Source organism: Sciurus vulgaris (assembly GCF_902686455.1).
Source record: "Sciurus vulgaris genome assembly, chromosome: 11".
Lineage (NCBI taxonomy): Eukaryota > Metazoa > Chordata > Mammalia > Rodentia > Sciuridae > Sciurus > Sciurus vulgaris.
Window position 1 is genome coordinate 7,122,241 of NC_136472.1, and position 18,956 is coordinate 7,141,196.

General features: G+C 37.9%; 1 protein-coding gene and 1 long non-coding RNA gene across 2 annotated transcripts in view; one reads left to right on the forward strand and one right to left on the reverse strand.

The window, feature by feature from the left end:
* TOP6BL (TOP6B like initiator of meiotic double strand breaks) overlaps positions 1–18,956 on the reverse strand; it is a 70,190-nt gene that overhangs the window by 10,750 nt on the left and 40,484 nt on the right. The window contains exons 8-13 of the mRNA XM_079105369.1: positions 18,396–18,595; positions 17,904–18,050; positions 15,706–15,852; positions 12,358–12,479; positions 11,532–11,642; positions 9,606–9,704 (exon numbers count right to left, since the gene is read on the reverse strand). Coding sequence (XP_078961495.1) covers positions 9,606–9,704; positions 11,532–11,642; positions 12,358–12,479; positions 15,706–15,852; positions 17,904–18,050; positions 18,396–18,595 — 826 coding nt within the window. The remainder of the gene's footprint in view (positions 1–9,605; positions 9,705–11,531; positions 11,643–12,357; positions 12,480–15,705; positions 15,853–17,903; positions 18,051–18,395; positions 18,596–18,956) is intronic.
* LOC306640793 lies at positions 726–17,896 on the forward strand. The gene is made up of 3 exons (XR_013757911.1): positions 726–850; positions 15,665–15,884; positions 17,535–17,896. It is a non-coding gene; the product is annotated as an uncharacterized lncRNA (long non-coding RNA).

Here is an 18,956-nt window from a genome sequence, read left to right on the forward strand (position 1 = left end):
ATGTAGAAGGAAATGGGGGGGGTATGAAAAATGGTGGAATGAGACAGACATCATTACCCTATGTACATGTATGATTACACGAATGGTATGAATCTACATAGTGTACAACCATAGAAATAAAATGATGTACGCAATTTGTGTACAATGCAAAATTTTAAATTTAAAAAATAAAATAATTAAAAGAAAAGAAAATATCTGGACCAATGTTTTAATTTTAGAACTGATCTAATTCTGGTATTTTACTAGTCTTAAAATTAATTGATCTGGGGGTTTGATGATACTAATTCCATAACAGGGAAAAATTGATATTGAAAGATATACTAGACTTTGAATAAGCAGTGATGAAATGCCAATCTCAATAACTTTTTTAAAAAATTATTTTTAATTAATTAATTAATATGCAGTGCTGGGGATCCAACCCGATGCCTCACACATGCTAGGCAAGTGCTCTGCCACTGAGCTACAGCCCCAGCCAACAACAATTTTAAATTTAAGAGTGACTTTGAGTGTTAGTTTGATATGGAAGTTAAATGTTGGTCTTTCCATAGAAAAAGATCACTGTAGTTCCCATGAAATTCTGAGGTAAGGTGACATGCTTCCTAGAGTTTTTGCTGTCACTTTTGAGCTTAAGCAGATAATACTGGGAGGTCATTTTAATTTATCTTTCAGATCAGCATTTTCATAAACCATTTATCTAACTATGGGAATGACCGTCTGGGGTTATTATACCTTTGTGAACTTGGCCAACTTCGTGCACAGCTGGACCAACCTGAAGCTGCCTCTGCCTCCAGTGCAACTGGACCACAAGTACTTTCAACTCTTTCCTAAGCAAAAAGACCCTCTCTGGCAGGTGACATTTAACATTCTCTCCTGGGGTAGAGGGAAAGAAACTGGCAATTTGTGAATGTCTCGTTTGTGTAAGGAACTCTGCTGGACCTATTAAAACTGACATTTAAAACACAAGCTACTATCCAGTAGTCTCCAGTAGTCTCAATCTCTTCTTCAACAATATTTTTTATTTGTATTACAGATCAAATATTTGCAATTTTTATTTATTTTCCTGGGTTGGTTGCTTGATTGGTTTGGAAAAATTTTAATTTCTTAAAAATTCTTTTTAGATATATATGACAGTAGAGTGTATTTTGACACATTATACATAGATGGAGCATAACTTCCCATTCTTGTGGTTGAACATGATGTGGGGTTACACTGGTTACGTATTCGTATATGAACATAGGAAAGTTATGTCCAATTCATTCTGTTTTTCCTATGCCCTCGCCCCTCTCTTCCCCTCATTCTTCTTTGTCTGATCCAATGAATTTCTATTCTCCCCCACCCCTTACTGTGTATTAGCATCCACATATCAGAGAAAACATGTGGCCCCTTGGTTTTATGGGACTGGCATATTTCACTTAGCAGGATAGTCCCCAGTTCCATACATTTACCAGCAAATGCCATAATTTCATTCTTCTTTATAACTGAGTAATATTTCACTGTGTATACATGTCACATTCTCTTTATTCCATTCATCTGTTAAAGTGCACCTAGGATGGTTTCATAGCTTAGCTTCTGTAAATTGTGCTGCTATAAACATTGATGTGACTGTTTTTAAGTCCTTTGGGTATAGGCAGAGGTATGGGATAACTGAGTCAAATGGTGATTCCATTAATGAGTAATCTCCATACTGCTTTCCAGAGTCGTTGCACCAATTTGCAGTCCCACCACCAATGTATGAGTGAGGGTGTACACTCTTACCTATTTATGGATTTTTTCACTCAGCATGGCTATTTAGATATTTATCTATGTTCTGGGTATGGACAGTTCATTCCTTTCATTGCTGAGTATTGTTCCATTGTATGGATAAACTAAAATTTGCTTATCCATTTACCTACTGACACTGGGTTGTTCCGTTTTGGACTTTTACAAATAAAGATGCTATGAACTTTAGTGTTTATGTGTACATAGCTTTTATGTATACATAACTTTTATTTATCTTGGATAAATACCCAGGAGTGGAATAGCTAGGCATATGATAGGCACATATTTAACATTTTAAAAAAACATTTCTATTTTTAAAACTGGGGATTAAGTCCAGGGGCACTTAACTACTGAGCCACATCCCTGACCCTTTTTTAAATTTTTAAATTTTGAGACAGGGTCTTGCTAAATTGCTTAGGCCTCACTAAGTTGCTGAGGCTGGCTTTGAACTAGAGATTCTCCTGCCTCAGCCTCTTGAGCTGCTGGGATTACAGGTATGCACCACCATATCCAGCCACATGTAAATTTAAAGAAATTGCCAAAACTGTTTTCTGAAGTGGTTGTACCATCTTTCATTGCCACAAACAGGGTATAAAAGTTCCAGTTCTTCCACACCTTGCCAATACTTGGTATAGTCTTTTTTCTTTTTCTTTAAGATGTGGTCTTGCTATGTTGCCCAGACCATCCTCCAACTCTTGGGCTTAAGTGATCCTCCTACCTCAGTCTCCTGAGCAGGAACAACAGTACAACAGGTGCATGCCACGGCACCCAGTGATACAGCATTTTTATTCCAAGTGGGCATAAAATGATATCTAATTGTGGTTTTTATTTCAATTTTTGTAATGACTAATAATGTTGACTTCAAGTATTTGATGTTTGTATATCTATCTCTTCTTTGGTGAAGTGTATATTCAATTTTTTTGCCCATTTAAAAAACTGGCATTTTCTTATTAATGTGTTTTGAGAGTTCTTTGTATATTTTAGAGACTGTGGAAAAGCTTTTAACTAAAAATTCAATTTCCTTAATAGATAAAGAACTATCCTGTACACATCTTTTAAGGAATCTGTCCATTTCATTGAAGTGGTCAAATGTACTGCAGTAGTGTTGCTCATACGGATGAGCAACTGATGCCACCTTTCTAACTTCTGATAGTGGCAACTGGTGCCCTCTATTTTTATTCTGATTAGTCTGGCTACATGTTTATCAATTTTATTAATGTTCTCAATGAACCACCTTTTTGTTTAATTTTTCTCTGTTGTTCTTTTTAAAAAAATTCTACTCTGATCTTTATTAATTCACTTCTTTTGTTTACTTCGTCTTTAATTTGCTCTGCTTCTTCTGGTTTAACCTGGAAGGTAAGGTAAATGATCTGATAATTTTTTCTTTTATCACACAGGCATTTTCCACATTAGCAGTAACCCACAAATTTTGATAAATTGCATTTTTATTCAATTAAATTATTTCTAATTTCCCTTCTGATTTTGTGTTTATAATTTATTTTCCAAATACTATGGAATTTTCTTTGTTATCGATCTTACTTTAATAATTCTATTGTGGTCAAAACATGACTTTAAATAAACTTAAATTTATTGAGACTTACCTAATGGCTCAGAATATGTTCTATCTTGCTAAATGTCCCATATACTTGAAAAGAATGTATGTTTTTCTGTGGTTGGGCAGAGTGTTTTTATAAACATCAATTACATCAAACTGATTGATAATGTTATTGAAGACTTCTACAGACGTACTGATTTTCTGTCTACCCATTCTATCAATTATTAAGAAAATTATAAGGGCTGTGGCTGTGGCTCAGTGATAGAGCGCTTGCCTAGCATGTGTGAGAAACTAGGTTCAATTCTCAGCACCACATATAAATAAATGAATAAAATAAAGGTCTATTGACATCTTAAAAAATTTTTAAAAAGAAAATTATGTTGAAATATCTAAATATAAATGTGTATCTATTTCTCCTTACAGTTCTATTAGTTTTGTTTCATGTACTTTAAAGCTCTCATAAAGGTACTTGAATGTTTAGGACCACGGGATGCTCCTTGACACGTGATGCTCTGACATGAGATTTATGGTAGATGATTCTGTCCCACTGTGAGCTAGTACAAGCATTCTTAGCTTAAAGGTAGGTGAAGCTAATTTATGATGTTCAGTAGATTAGGTTATTAGGTGCATTTTGACTGACAATATTTTCAACTTGTGATGAGTTTGTCAGGATGAAGCTGAGGAACATCTGTACTGTCCTCATGATGCTTTCATGATAAAATGACCCTCTTTACCCCTTGTTCTGAAATCTACTTTGTCTAATATTAAAACAGCCACCCAGCTCTTTTTTCATTAGTGTTAGTGTGGCATATCTTTTTCCATTCTTTTACTTTTAATCTTTTTGTGTCTTTATATTTACAGTGGGATCTTTTTTTGGGGGGAGGTACCAGAGGTTGAACTCAGGGGCACTCAACCACTGAGCCACATACCCCTATTGTTTTGTATTTTATTTAGAGACAGGGTCTCACTGAGTTGCTTAGTGCCTCATTTTTGCTGAGGCTAGCCTTGAGCTCTCCATTCTCTTGCCTCAGCCTCTCGAGCTGCTGGGATTACAGGCGTGGGCCACCACTCCTAGCATAAGTGGGATTCTTGTAGACTGCATATGGTTGACTCTTGCTCCTTTATCCAATCTAACAATCTCTATCTTTTAATTGGGTTTAGATGAACATATGGGATAAATGATGTGGGTTAAATACACCATCTTCATGACTGTTTTCCACTTGTCTCATCTGTACTTATTTCCCTTTTCCTCATTTTCTGCCTTCTTTTAGATAATTTTTATGATTCCATTCTAACTCCTTCCCTGGCTTATTCGTTACGTAAGTCCTTCTTGTGATATCTTTATTTTATCATTCCACAAATAGTGTAAGGCCTTATAACTGTATTTCTATTTCTCTCCTCCTGATCTCTGTGCTATTGTTGTCATATATTTTATTTGCATACAGGTCATAAATTGTTACTATTTTTGCTTTTAAAAAGTCAGTTATGGGGCTAGAGTGTAGCTCAGTGGTAGAGCACTTACCCAGCATGTGAATTCTGGGTTTGATCCCCAGCACTGAAAAAAAAATTCAATTATATTTTAAAGAATTTTAAATAATAAGAAAAAAGTCTTTGTATTTACTCATGTAGTTACCATTTCCAGTGCTTTCCATTCCTTTGTGTAGATCTAGGTTCTATCTGGTATCATTTTTCTTCTGCTTGAAAGATTTACTTTACATTTCTTGTCTGCTAATAATTATTTCATATTTTATATGTTAGAAAAAAATCTTTATTTCATCTTTGTTTTTAAAGATATTTTTGCTGAGTAAAGAATTTTAGGTAAGAGGTTTGATTTGTTTTGTTTCCCTAATACTATAAAAAATGCTACTCCATTTTCTTCTAACTTACACTGTTTACAAAGGGAAGGCTGCTGTAAATTTTATCACTGTTTCCTTATACATACGTAACATGGGGTTTTTCCCCCTCGTCTTTTAAGATTTTCTCTTTACCACTGATTTAATTTTTATATGCCTTGGTGTTGCTTTCTATGCTTCTTGGGCTTTGAGATCATTGAGGTTCTTAGATCAGTGGGTTTACAGATTTCATCATATTTGAAAAAAAAATTCACTCATTATTTCTTTACACCTGTACTCCCAGTGACTCAGGAGGCTGAGACAGGAGAATTGCCAAAAAAAAAAAAAAGGCAGCCTCCCTCAGCAACTAAGCAAGACCCTAAGCAATGCAGCAAAACCCTGTCTCAAAATTAAAAATAAAATAAAAAGGGCTAGGGATGTGGCTCAGTGCTCAAGTGCCCTGGGTTCAATCCCCAGTACCAAAACTCTTCTTTATCTTTCCCAATTACTCATATTAGGCTACTTTAAATTGTACTACAACTCAGAGATATGTTATTATTTCTTTATTTTTACTCTTTTTTAAACTCCCAGTGTTTTGTTTTAGTAGTTTCTATTGCTGTGTTTTTCCTTAAGTGTCTTATGTGCCATTAATACTATACAGTGTAATTTTCATCTCAGACATTATAGTTTGCATCTTCAAAAGTTCACTTTGGGTCTTTTTTTTTTTTTGGTAACTTCCATATCTCTACTCAACATGTCAATCTAGCTTCTGCAATACATGGAATACATGGAATACAGTTATAATAACTGTTTTATGGGAGGCAATATAGTAGTTTCACCTGAAGGAAAACCCTCATATAATGACAGTCAAATGCACCTGGATCTTAAGGAGCTCCCATTTCTCCAGCTAAGTCAATTGGAATAGTACTAAAGTTTATTTTCTTTTTTTTTTCTTTCTTTATTTTCTTTGGGGCGTACCAGGGATTAAACTCAGGAGCACAAGACCACTGAGCCATATCCCCAGCCCTTTTTTGTATTTTTTTTTATTTAGACAGTGTCTCATTGAGTTGCTTAGCCTGCTGAGGCTGGCTTTGAACTTGTGATCCTCCTGCCTCAGCTTCCCAAGTCGCTATTTTCTTTTCACTGGGCCATTCCAACACAATGAATGAAGTAGACATCGCTCTTTAAGCAGCCTGTCAGTGATTGCCACAAATTATGTGGAACCCAAGGAATGATTTCTCATCATATTTTAGCCAAAACAAGTGGTTCTATGCCTCCCTTGTAGCAAGCACTACATGAATGTGATTGTCAATGTAAACAGCTTAAATACTGCAGAAGGTAAGCTAATTGAATGCCTTCAAAGTATTATTCACTGATCAGATGGTAAACTTTGTTCAGTATTATTTATGGTTTCATTTGACTGCAGTTCTGTGAAGTCTGAAGCCTCACCTACCTTGGCAAGCCTCTTGTGATATGGCAGCAGAGATATAATGTTATGCATTATATGCATTATTATATTATATTATGGTAAAGAATTTAATCTCTCACCCCCCAAAAGAATGCCAATTAAGTTGTGCTGTGTCATCAACTTACCCTATTAGCTGCAGATCTTAAAAGAAATAGCTGCTATTAATACTTTCTGCTTTCCACTGAATATACATACACTATTGGAATAAGTGTAGCAGTTTTCTGTTTACCATGTGAGTCTTACAACACTAAAGAAAATTTGAAAATCAGTCATGATGGTAATTTCTCTGTAAAAGAGCTCAAAATGCAATATAATTTTTGAGATCAAACTCCACCCCTCAAAATGGCCACACTGAAAAAAATTACAAAATATTAAAAATAATAATAACTAATGTCTTTGTCTACTAATTCTGTTATGTCAATTCTGGATCAGTTTTGATTAAGTTTTGTCATTGTGGGATGCTTTTTCCTGCTTCTTAACAAGGCTGTTAGTTTTTATGGTTTGCAAGGCACTACAAATATTACCTTGGTGGGTTCTGGGTGTTTTTTCCTCAGTACTAGGGATTGAACCCAGACCCTTGTGCATGCTAGACATATACGCTACCACTGGGCTACATTTCCAGTTATTTTTTATTTTGATTTTATTGAGACAGGGCTTCACTAAGTTGCTGAAATTGATCTCAAATATTTTATCTTCCTGCCTCAGCTTCCCAAATAGCTGGGAACACAGGTGTGTGCCAATGCACCTGGCTATTCCTATAAGTATTCTTGAACTTTGTTCTGTAATGCCATTGAATTACTTGAAAACATTTGATGCTTTTGGGTCTTACTTCTGCTTTCAAATGTTGTTAGACAGGAACAGAGGGCTGTTTATTGTAGGTTTCGCTCTTCTCCCCTCCTCACTAAAACTCTTCTTAGTATTCTTAGGATTCTACCTGATGTTCCACAAATTATGAGGTTTTCCTTTCTGCATGGCAGGAGCAGTCTGTAGCCCTGTGTAAGCTCTGCATATTGTTCCCTCTAATCCTTCCGAGTGGTTCTGGACAGTTTCTTCACAGAAATGAGCTGATTAGTACTCAACTAAATATAGAGGGGGAATTCTACTGCAGATATCCAGGACTTTCTTTCTGTGCAGAGTTCTCCTCTCTTTGGTACTCTTCCCTAAAAACTTAGCTGCCTTGGCATCTGCTATGGTTTGGATAAGGTTCCTTCCCTAGAGGTTCACATGTTAGAGGCTTGGTGCCCAGTGTGATAGTCCTGAAATGTGGTGTAACCTTTAGGAGCTGGGCCTGGTGGGAGGGAACTGGATCACAACTGTCTCAGGAGCATTAATGCTAATCTCATGAAGTGGACTGAGTCTGGCAGAGAAGATTAGAGCCTAGCTCCTCCCCAGTCTCTTGTTTTCTCCCTCACCAGATATTAGTGTCATGCCATTTGGACTTTCTCTTTTTTCTCTTTCTTTCTTCTTTTCTTTTTGTGTGTGTGGGGGGGTTGCTACTGGGGATTGAACTCAGGGGCATCATAACACTGACAACATCCCTATATCCCCAGCATATTTTTTTTTTTTGACATAGGGTCTCATTAATTTGCCATCCTCCTGCTTTAGCCTCCAAAGTCACTGGGATTATAGGTGAGCACCATTCCGCCTGGTGCCATTTGGACTTTCTAGCCATCCAGAATCATAAGCCAAACAAACTTATTTCCTTTATAAAATACACGGCCACAGGGTATTTTGTTATAGCCACATAAAACAGACTGAGACAGTATCCCTGGATTCCCAGTTTCACTTATTCAACTTAGAGAGACCACCAAGCTTTGTCTGGATTCCCTCTCCTTGTTCTCTGTCCTCCATAGATTACCTAACCAGTTTTCTGTGGGCAATCATTTTGCTTGATGAAACAAAATCGAATTTGTTTTCCATCTCTTGCAAATGACTATTCCACTCATTGTCTCATATCTAATATCTTGAGAGCCATTGCATATATTGTGTCTAGAATTTTTCTTAATTTGGGAAGGAAGCAAATATAGTCCCTATTATTCCATCTTGGCCAGAACAACTGTATAATAATTTTGTCTTTAAGCTCTTCTATTTATTTATCTTATGCTTTAGCTCCAGAAGAGTCAATCCTACTGGTTAGAGTTAAGAAAGTCAGAAAGGTGGAATTTCAGCTGGATTACTACTACCAGCTATACCTAAAATTGGGAGATATTTGGAATTTTCTAGTTATGATCTCCCTTACCCTCTAAGAGGAGTCTAACACAAAACCAGTGGAAGCTATTTGACTTCCTTGAGGATAGAGATCTTAACTGATCCAACTCTAGATCTCTAGCATCCAGAAGGGTGAACAGATGGAGGTGTATTTTTTTATTAGTCAAAACTAAATACAAGAATCAAACCATATCATCACCATTGCAATATTAGCTATGTGCTTACCACTTTACATACATTATCTTATTCAGCTTCACAACAATAATTTTGAGCATGCATCATTCCTATTTTACTGATAAAGGACCTGAGATTTGGCTGGATGCAGTGCATATGCCTATTATCCCAACAACTTGGGAGGCTGAGGCAGGAGGATTGCAAGTTCAAGGTCAGCTAGGGCAACACAGTGAGACCTGTCTTAAAATAATAAAGAGTTTTTAAAATGGCTGGAGATGTAGCTCATTGGTAGATTGCTTGAGGCCCTGGGTTCAATCCCTAATATCACAAAAAAAACCTTTTTTTTGTAAAAGCTGAGGCTGAAGAAAGGTTAAATAACTTCTATAATAATGACAGTGGCAGAAATGGAATTTAAGCAATGTCTAACCATGCTCTCGATCCCTATGTAACACTTTATTCTACAAAGTTTTTCTAGACCTAAGGTTTCCTTGATGAAAGAATAGCCTTAGACTGTACAATCTAAATACAGGATCCCACACCCTGAACTCAGGATCCCACACATTAAAATGGAAGCTGTCAACCAAAGTACTGATTATTACTTTATACTTACTTGCTTCACATCACATGAGCAGTGGTGAAGAAATCGGTGCTGGGTGACATCATGAAATATTTTGTGTAGTTTGGTCCCGAGCTCCTGTGTGTCAGTTGCCTAAAATAGGCCAGAGATAGAAAGTGCTAAGTTCCAAAAGTACTCACAGGACATTTAAATGGGGAGAGGATGGTGCACAGAACAATGACCTTCCTCACACTGTGTTCAGAGTTTCCTTCATCTCTATGTGAGCAGGAGAGGCAGGAAAAACACCTAAGGTACTTGGCGTGACACAGGTAGGTATGGCTCCCATGTGTCTTACCATTTCTGTTGCCTAGGCAAGATTCTTTAGCTGAGATCTTGGTTCTCCCATGTCTACAGGAAATAAGTATCCCAGAGATCCAGCTGTTCATGAAGCAGCTTTTATATAAAATAAGTTCCAAGAGAGCAGAGGCTCCTATGAACCATTTAGGCCAATATAAGAGCTCTTCCTCAGACAATCCTTTTAGGGAGGAGAGGAACCAAAGAGTATAGTCTGTATCCACCCAGGAATGAGCAACAGCCTTTGACACTTTATAATATAGAATTGCAGGATATTAAAGGGAGCCAGAGTAATCACCCAATACAAAAAAATAATTTTAAAGATGAGAAAATTGAAATTCAAAAAGAAAAGATTCACCCAAAATGTCACAGGTAGAACAAAAGTTAGGCTTCTTCTAACTACCCTGGTGTTATCCACATGATCCAGAAAGGTGAAGCTATGATAAAATGTACTACTTATACCCTCTAACTCAGTAATTCTACTTATAGAAATACATTTTTGGAAATAATTCAAAATAACAAGCTATCACCATATGTGTGTGTGTGTGTGTGTGTGTGTGTGTGTGTGTGTGTATTTATATCCAGTAGAAATGTATTTCTCATAGTTCTGGAGGCTAGAAGTCTGAGGTTAGGGTGCCAAGCATGGTCAGGTTCTGGTAAAAACCCTCTTGAGGTATGCACACTGCCTACTTCTCCCTTTGTTCTCACTTGCAGAAAGGCCAAGGATCCCTATGGCACATCTTTCATTATTGGCACTAATTTCATTCATGATAGAACCTAACCTAATTATTCCCACAAAGCTCCATATCTCCTCAGATCACCACCTTGGCAGTTAGGATTTTAATGTAAGAATTTTGGGGAGATAAAAAATTCAGATGATAGCACATTCAGTCCTTACCCTATGAGGGTCTATTATTTTTTCCAGTTTGTAGAAAAGGCTCAGAAAAGTTAATTGTAGGCCTAAGTCCACATAGCTAGTACATAAAAGAGCCAGGATTCAAAGTCAAACCTCTGATTCCAGTACTCTACACCACTCTGTACTATCACATACATATAATGCATGGTTGCTCAGTTATTTCCAGTGCATTCTGTCACCAGGAAGTAGCAGAGATTTCTTCAACAAGGGATTGGGAATCACAAATCTGATACTAGCTCTCTTAACTAGCCATGTGACCTAAAGGAAGCAGAGATCTTAAATAACTTTTCTTGTTTATACAATAGTAAACATTACTGTTCATTCAACTAACACTTCTTAAAACACTTAGACCTGGCACTATGTAGAATCAGAGTAGAAGCAAATGAAAAGATATTTCTAAAAGCACTGTACATATTACAACAGATTACAAAGATAGGTAATAGGATGTCATGAAAACCCTGGCACTTTTTTAATTTAATTTTATTTTTTTGTACTGGGGATTGAACTCAGGGGCACTCGACCACTAAGCCACATCCCCAGCCCTATATTTAAATTAGAGACAGGGTCTTACTGAGTTGCTTAGTGCCTCACTGTTGCTGAGGCTGGCTTTGATCCTGCTGTCTCAGCCTCACCAGTTGCTGGGATTACATGCATGTGCCACCATACCCAGCAACCATGGTACTTTTAAGCATCCCCCAATCTCCTACTACCTGAAGAGCCTGGAGACATGTCTTTCTGAAACTGCTGTTGGTGCTTCCAGTCACCACACTCATGACAGAATTTACAGCCACTGAGAGTGAGGCCTGCAGTTTCTGATGAGCCTGGAGAAGATAACAAGTAAGGGGGAGACCACATTAATCCCAGACTGCTGGTTTAGATAATCCCTGCCCCCCTAACAATAATTCTTACTGAGATCATGACATATCAGGGTTTAAAATAATTTTTAAAATGTTCTCTCCTTCCATAGATATGACTTACTGATACATGCACATACAGAAAAGAAAGGCAATAAGACACAGGGCAACAGAGCAGGTAAACTTACTGTTTTTTTTTTTTTTTAAAGTTTAAAAATTTTCTCTCTTAGGATGGCTGTTTTTTCCCTGAAAAGAGAGCTATACAAAGTAGGAACTATCTTACCAAAAGTGTGCAGGATGGAGGAATTCAGAAAGTCAGGTGAGAGGAGAATGCGGCATTATAAAGAATTAGGAGAGCGGGAGAAGAAGGTAAAGTTTAGGGAAGCAGCAGCTCCAGAGGATGTATGGGACAGGGAAATATACAGATTAGGAAGAGACACAGTATCAGTCATTTTTCTATATTATTTCTGTCCCAATTTACTCAAACCCACCCAGAAGGAAATAAAATTAAGCAAGCTAGCGGCAGTGACTCTGAAAGGCTCAGTTCCTAGCCTGGATGCAGCATTACACCATTTTCTAGGTGGCAGAGGAGGAAGGAATGGGCATTAAGGGTCAGGGGGTCTGAGGCCCTGTTGCTCTACACTCTCTTTTTCTTAGGAAGAAATTGTGAGTCTCCTATTACCTTGGCAGCCTGGTGATGCTGCTCTAAGACATGGTCCACCGTTGTCTGGATGGCATCTCGTACTGCACTGCGGCTCTCCATGAGGATGGCACTGAGATGGGCTGTGAGCAAAGTGTGGGTTCCTAAGAGGACAGAGTGCTGGTAACCATGAGTGAGGAGGATGACTTCCAGACTGCTCTAGTGTGCTGAGTCAGGGCTGGGATGAGGGAGGATGCCTCATGGAAGCAGCAGCCAATTCTGCCTATCTGCTTTCGTTTAGATGAACTCCTCCCAGCAACGTGCAAATCTACCCAATTCCCACTTATGAATAAAAGAAGGTTCAGGAAAAATTAAACTGAAGAATTACATTATTTTTGAAGAACTAAATGAAAGATCCTGCTTAATGTATGCTATACACAATGATAGTGGTGACTCCCAAAGAGAAGGAGAAAGAGAGAGAGGAAAATCTCCAGGAGAGTGTGTCTAATCCTCCTCCACTCCTACTTGAGCATCACTGTTGAGGCAAGCCACTATAAGCAGCACGTCATTTCTTTCACATGTGCTGCAGTAAAGGAAAGGTTAACACAAAGATGAGCCTGAGAATTGTTGGTATGAGGCCCTTTTAAATGGAGGATGATCTCTCATTAAGTAACCACAGGTACCTCTGATCACCATCACTCAGAAAAGCTGAGAGGTAAGAACAATGGGCAAAAATATGTCACCAAACAATGGGCTATTATTAATGATCCCAATGCAGCAGAAAGACAAATCCACTCTACTGAGAACCTGGAGAAAATGCTTGTTAATGAATATTTCTATTTTCAGTGTTCCTCTACTATTCTTTGGCTAGTCTGCTCAAAGACATCACAGTGAAGCAGCCTGAGGCTGACTGGCTTTTCTTAGGACTGCCTTAAAAATGAAAGCCAGAGGAACATTTCCTACCATGATGCTTTTCTTCTAGAGAAGGCGAAATATGAACCCAAAAGGAGCTGGAACTAGAATAAGGAGAACATAGATTTCAGGTCACTTCTACCACCAACTAGTGGTGACTGGGTCACTTCACTTTTCTCAGTTCAAATATGCTCTTTCAGATATGTTGTGTAGATAAACTGGGGTAGTGGAAATGAAGAGTTTTGAAATGTACATGCAGTATTCAAAGGGGAAATAATGCTGTTGCTATGATGATTTAGCATGTTCTATAGTCTGATCCTAAGAAAAGCCTCAAGAAATCAGACTCCTTTTAAAGCAGACATTTAATTAAGAAGCCAAAGTTCATTCCTAAAACTGCTGATACCACCAGATGCTTCTGACATTGTATAAAATAATGAGTTAATCATAGAAAAGTTACCATGACAAGGTGGGCAAAAGGCCAAGGAAGTGATTTTTAAAAAGATGCATGGAAACAGGCTGTAATTCTGAACAATCTGTTTCCTAAAAGAAGCAGCTCTGGAGAAAGCTTTCAAGGATACAAGGAAGAGGGAGAAAGACAAGGTAAAATTAGTGTATCTGCATCTACCTCCTCTCACTGTATCTTCTTCAGAGGTTAGTTCTAAATTGATAGATTACAAGATTTAAAAAGACACTTGCTATGTTTACTAATATAGTGAATTTTTTTAAAATTTTAAAAATTTGTTCTAATTAGTTATACATGACAGTAGAATGCATTTATGCATTTTGATAAATCATATATAAGTAGAGTTTATTTTCTTTTTTAGTACTGGATATTGAACACCATGGTGCTTTATCACTGAACTACATGCCCAACTCTTTTACATATTTTTTTATTTTGAGACAGGGCCTCACCAAGTTGTTGAGCCTACCCTCAAACTTGTAATCCTTCTGCCACAGCCTCCCAAAATGCTGGGATTACAGGTGTCTGCCACTGCCTGGCAGCAGTGATGAATTTCTTTTAAATTCAATACTCATTACAACTACTGAGACACTGCAGACTTTCAGAGTCAAGCTAAATAGAAGTCTATAAATTATCATAGTACTGTAAGAATGACATCACTGAGTTCTTAAGGTATATTTGAGAAGATTCAGAACATGATTACCAGGCTTCAATATCCTCTGTTAGACATTTAAAAAAATGCCAGAAGGTAGCAGATCTTAAGTCTTAGGAGGATCTTTAGCCTTGGAGTGGCTTTGATATTACCTAGCCTGACAATCTCACACTACAGATAGGAAAAGGGAGGCTCAGATGATTTATGTGACTTGCTTCTCAAATACTACTGAGAAAATTGGTATCAGAGTTTAAAGTAAACCCAGTTCTCTTGGTTCTAACCTTAAGTCCTCTCCACAGTACTAAAATGCCTCTCTTATCAGCCTCTGTGTGCACAGGCCAGGAACTGCCCCAGGTAGCATCACCTGAAGCTCCTTGTTGTAGCCTCATAAGTCTCCGTCTCTTCTATTTCCATTCCCCTGGCTTTAATCAACAGAACAGGGCATCAAAGAACACCAGCTCCTCAGAGATGTAAACCGAGCCCAGGAAAACTATGCAAGTTTGAGGGCAGCCTCAGCAACTTAGTGAGGCCCTGTTACTTACAACTCCAGATCAGAAACACTCACGCAGACTGGTGCCAGTTATTTGCTATGATTGGCTGTGAGATTCTCCCTGCAGTCTGCCTTTCAAGCCCTTTCAACTTTTTATAAAAAAGAAAGGCAGTATGGTGATGAAGAGTTCTGAAGTCCAGAAGACATAAGAATCACCTGAGAAGCTTTAAAAAATGTGACGGGGTATGTGACTCAGTGGAAGAGCATGTGCTTAGCATGCCTGGGGCCCTAGGCCAAAAACAAAACAAAATAAACAAAAACAACCCCAATAACTGTACCCCATTTCTGGGGTTAGGATTGGGCTTTTTTTTTTTTTTGGACGGGGGATTGAACCTAGGGGCACCTTTCCACTGAGCTACACCCCAGTCATTTTTACTTTTTATTTTGACACAGTATCTCACTAAGTTGCAGAGGCTGGCCTTGAATTTATGACCTCCCTGCCTCAGCCTTCTGAGTTGCTTGGATTACAGGTGTACCATTATTCCATACACATTTTGGACATTTGCCAGGTAACACATTGTGCAACTAAAGTTGAAAGTTACAGATCTAAATTAATATACCCGCCTGGGAGCATTTTTAGAAAGTGTCTGCTGACCTTTGGCCAACCAAAAATCCCAAAATGTTGTTATTTAAGTGCTGCATCAACATACAGATCTTTTCCATAGAGCATATAATTTATTAAGCAAGGCTTTTCACTGGAATTCTTTATTCTACATAAATATATATAATTCAGATATATGCATTAAACAATGTTTCCCTTTCTTTATCCTCTTAGCATTTGGAACACCCAAGCTGGCTGCCCTATTCTGTACCTACCCCAGATTTCCATTTGCTTGACTAGAAATCCACTGTGGAAATCCACAAAGAGGAAAAGTAGCAGAGTTTGTCTCTGAGGATCCATATTCTGATACTGATCACCCTCACTGGACTCCACCCGATAACTCACATCTGGAAGCACCAAATCTAGAGGACAAGATATTACACAAATTTCTAAGGTAAGTAAAGCTCCCCAAATGCTAATTGGCTAAAGAACTTATATCCTGAACAAAAAAGGAGCTTAGAATAAGAATCTACATTTGAACATTCAATTCCATTCCTGAACTTGTTTCTCAATCTACATGATAGAAGCAAATAATAATGACTCACAAGAAGACCATCAAACAATACTCCTCGGCATATACCTGGAAGCATTCCACAATAAATTGATTTATTCCTCATACAAATTTCTAAGGCAGGTTTGGCTAGTAAGAGTCAGACGTCTGATTCAAACTTGAGTAATGATAATGAAAGCAGCTAACTTGTGATAACAGTTAACTTGTGCTATATGCCAAGCACCATATTAAATTTTTCATGTACGATCACAATGTTTAGATCTCACAACACTCTGGCATAGAACCTATATTCTTATGCCCTTTTACAGATAAGAAAAGAGGCACAGACAGGTTAAATATCTTTCTCAATACGAGCCAGTTAAGTGGTGGAACTGAGTTGTAGGCCTTGCCAGACTGACTCCAAAATCTGTGCTCTTAATCCCAACACCATATATTTGTATTCCCAAGTAATTCAATGCCTTGTGGTCACTTTCTAGCAGCTGGATCCTATAGAATGTATCAAGATAGTTCTACATTATAGTTCCATACAGAAAAGTGCCTCCATGTGAATCCTTTTTTTTTTTTTTTTTTTTTTTTTGTGTGTGGTATTGGAGATTTGAACCCAGGGCCTTGTGCTTGAGATATATCCCCAGCCCTTCATGTGAATCTTTGTTCTGACCTTTAGAGAAATAAAGGAAGGAGATGGGGGGGGGGGGCGCATATTCTACATTACTCATTTTCAAAGTTAACTGAGAAAGTTCAGGCATCATATATTCGAAAGAAAAATAAAGGAAACCAATAAAGTCTGAAAACAAAAATCAAAGAGATAAAAACATACCAAGATCACTAGAAGTTCAGTTAGGTCATCTTTTTTTTTTTTTTTGCAGTGCTGGGGATTGAACTCAGGACCTTGTACTTGCAAGGCAAGCACTCTACGAACTGAGCTATCTCCCCAGCCCCATCCTTCCATTCAAAATTCTAAAGGCAGGACATCCCATCTGTTAAGACCAAACATTCTTTCCTCATCAAACTACATATGTCCAGAGATCCTGTCCAAGGATACTTCCTCTCAAAGCCATCCTCTGAAATAACTACCCACTCGAGAAGAAGAACCTTAACTGGAGGCTTACTTGCTAAGTGCAAATTTTGTCATTCCCCAGAGACCACTGCCTCATTCCAGGACACTTCCTTCTTTTTGTGCTAATCACAATGCTAGAAATACCGCTTGTCAACTGTTCATTTTTCCTAGGGTCCAAATGACCAGACTACCTTCCAAATTTCAAAGGATTCTAGCTAGCAACAGTCAGGTTCAGAATGATAAACCTCCTGGGCATTTGCACAGTCTTATTTCCCAGTTTTATTTATTGGTCCATTTATTAACCATCCAACTTTTAGCATAACTACCCAAAGCTAACATGTTCAGCCCTTCATGAATAATACAACTAGCTTTATAGGTTTAATACTATTATGTCTCACATTTATGTTGTGTTTTAATTTCTTCTATTATTTTATATGGGTTTTCTCTTTTCATTAGGAAGTATTTCTCTTCCATAGGCGTTCAAGGAAGTCATTGCTCCCTTACTCAACTTTCTAAAGCCCCTGCGTCAACAGATTAAGGTAAACAGAAACCCTTTGAACAAGTCCCTAGAAGAAGGACCAGGAATAGAGGAAGGAGCAGAAGTGAGTGAGAACCAGCATCAAGCTGCAGTGATGAAACAGACTCTGATTGGGTTTTGCCTGTCTGACACATTTGCCTCACTCCAAGTGAATCCTCAAACTGGACCAGAATCCCACCCTCACATCCCAGAATAAGCCATCAGATCATTGGGTCCTATCTCTATATATACCTGCTATTTATATTTCCTTCATTTCTCTAACGTTCTTCACGTTCTGAATTTCTGTGCAACAAAAAGGGAGACATACCTCCATCCAAACTGAGATCCAAATTGGGCACCACACACAAGTGGTATTTCTTCCAGTCAATGAAATAACAAATATCTTTCAAGACAGTGGTACTGGGCTGCTCCTGATTTGACAATAGCAGAGGCAGACCAGAAGGTCCATATAGAAATATGTATAGACGCTAAAGAAAATTGCCAAAATTTCAATTTCAAAGACTGTGTATTCACTTGTACAGAACAAAGAAAACACTTGTTAGTCAACTCCCAACTGCTCTTGCAGCCTCATCTTTCTTTCTTGCCCGTGCTTCTGCCACACTGGTTTATAGGAAAAATGCATGGCATATGTATCACACTTATAGTTCTCCATTCCTGGCAAATTAACTTGGCTTTCATATCAGATTATATGTTTTTATACAAATCATCATTCTTCTAGGTAATATATAAAGGCTTTCTTAAAATTGGGATGTAAAAACCCATCTTCAAAGACAATCGCCTGGAACTTTTCATCAAAAGGATATGGAAACTGAAGAAATCCTGTTCAGCTGGGTGGAAAAGACCCTTGGGCTAGGGCACAGAGCAGCGACTGGGGTCAGTATCAGTTCACCCAACAAGCCCATACCAGCCACATCATCAGGGATGGAAAGTGTTTCTGGGTGTCCTAGAACAGGGTGGATTCTGCTACAGTGTGATTCAGTTGTAATGAATTTTGGTCTACTGTCAGAAAACAGACAAGACAAATTTAACTTTTTTTCCTCTTAAGGAATTATTTTAAAAGGCATTGAAAAATTCCTTTTATAACCTCTAGAATATGCACAACCATATAACCTACCATATCAGTTTCACTGGTGTAAGTAACTTGTGTCTCACTTAGGCAATCACAGCAATGTAAAGGGAAGAAAATTTGGCAATTCAGAGATAATATCAAAACTCCTATTTTTCCCGTCTTTACTGGCAGTTTCTTATTCTCCATAGTATATTTCCCCCACTAAGATCACTCTGTTCCAAGCAGAAGTTTCCAAGATCATTCAAAGCTCAGCACTGTGTGATGGGGTTGTGAAAGACAAATGGCTAAAAC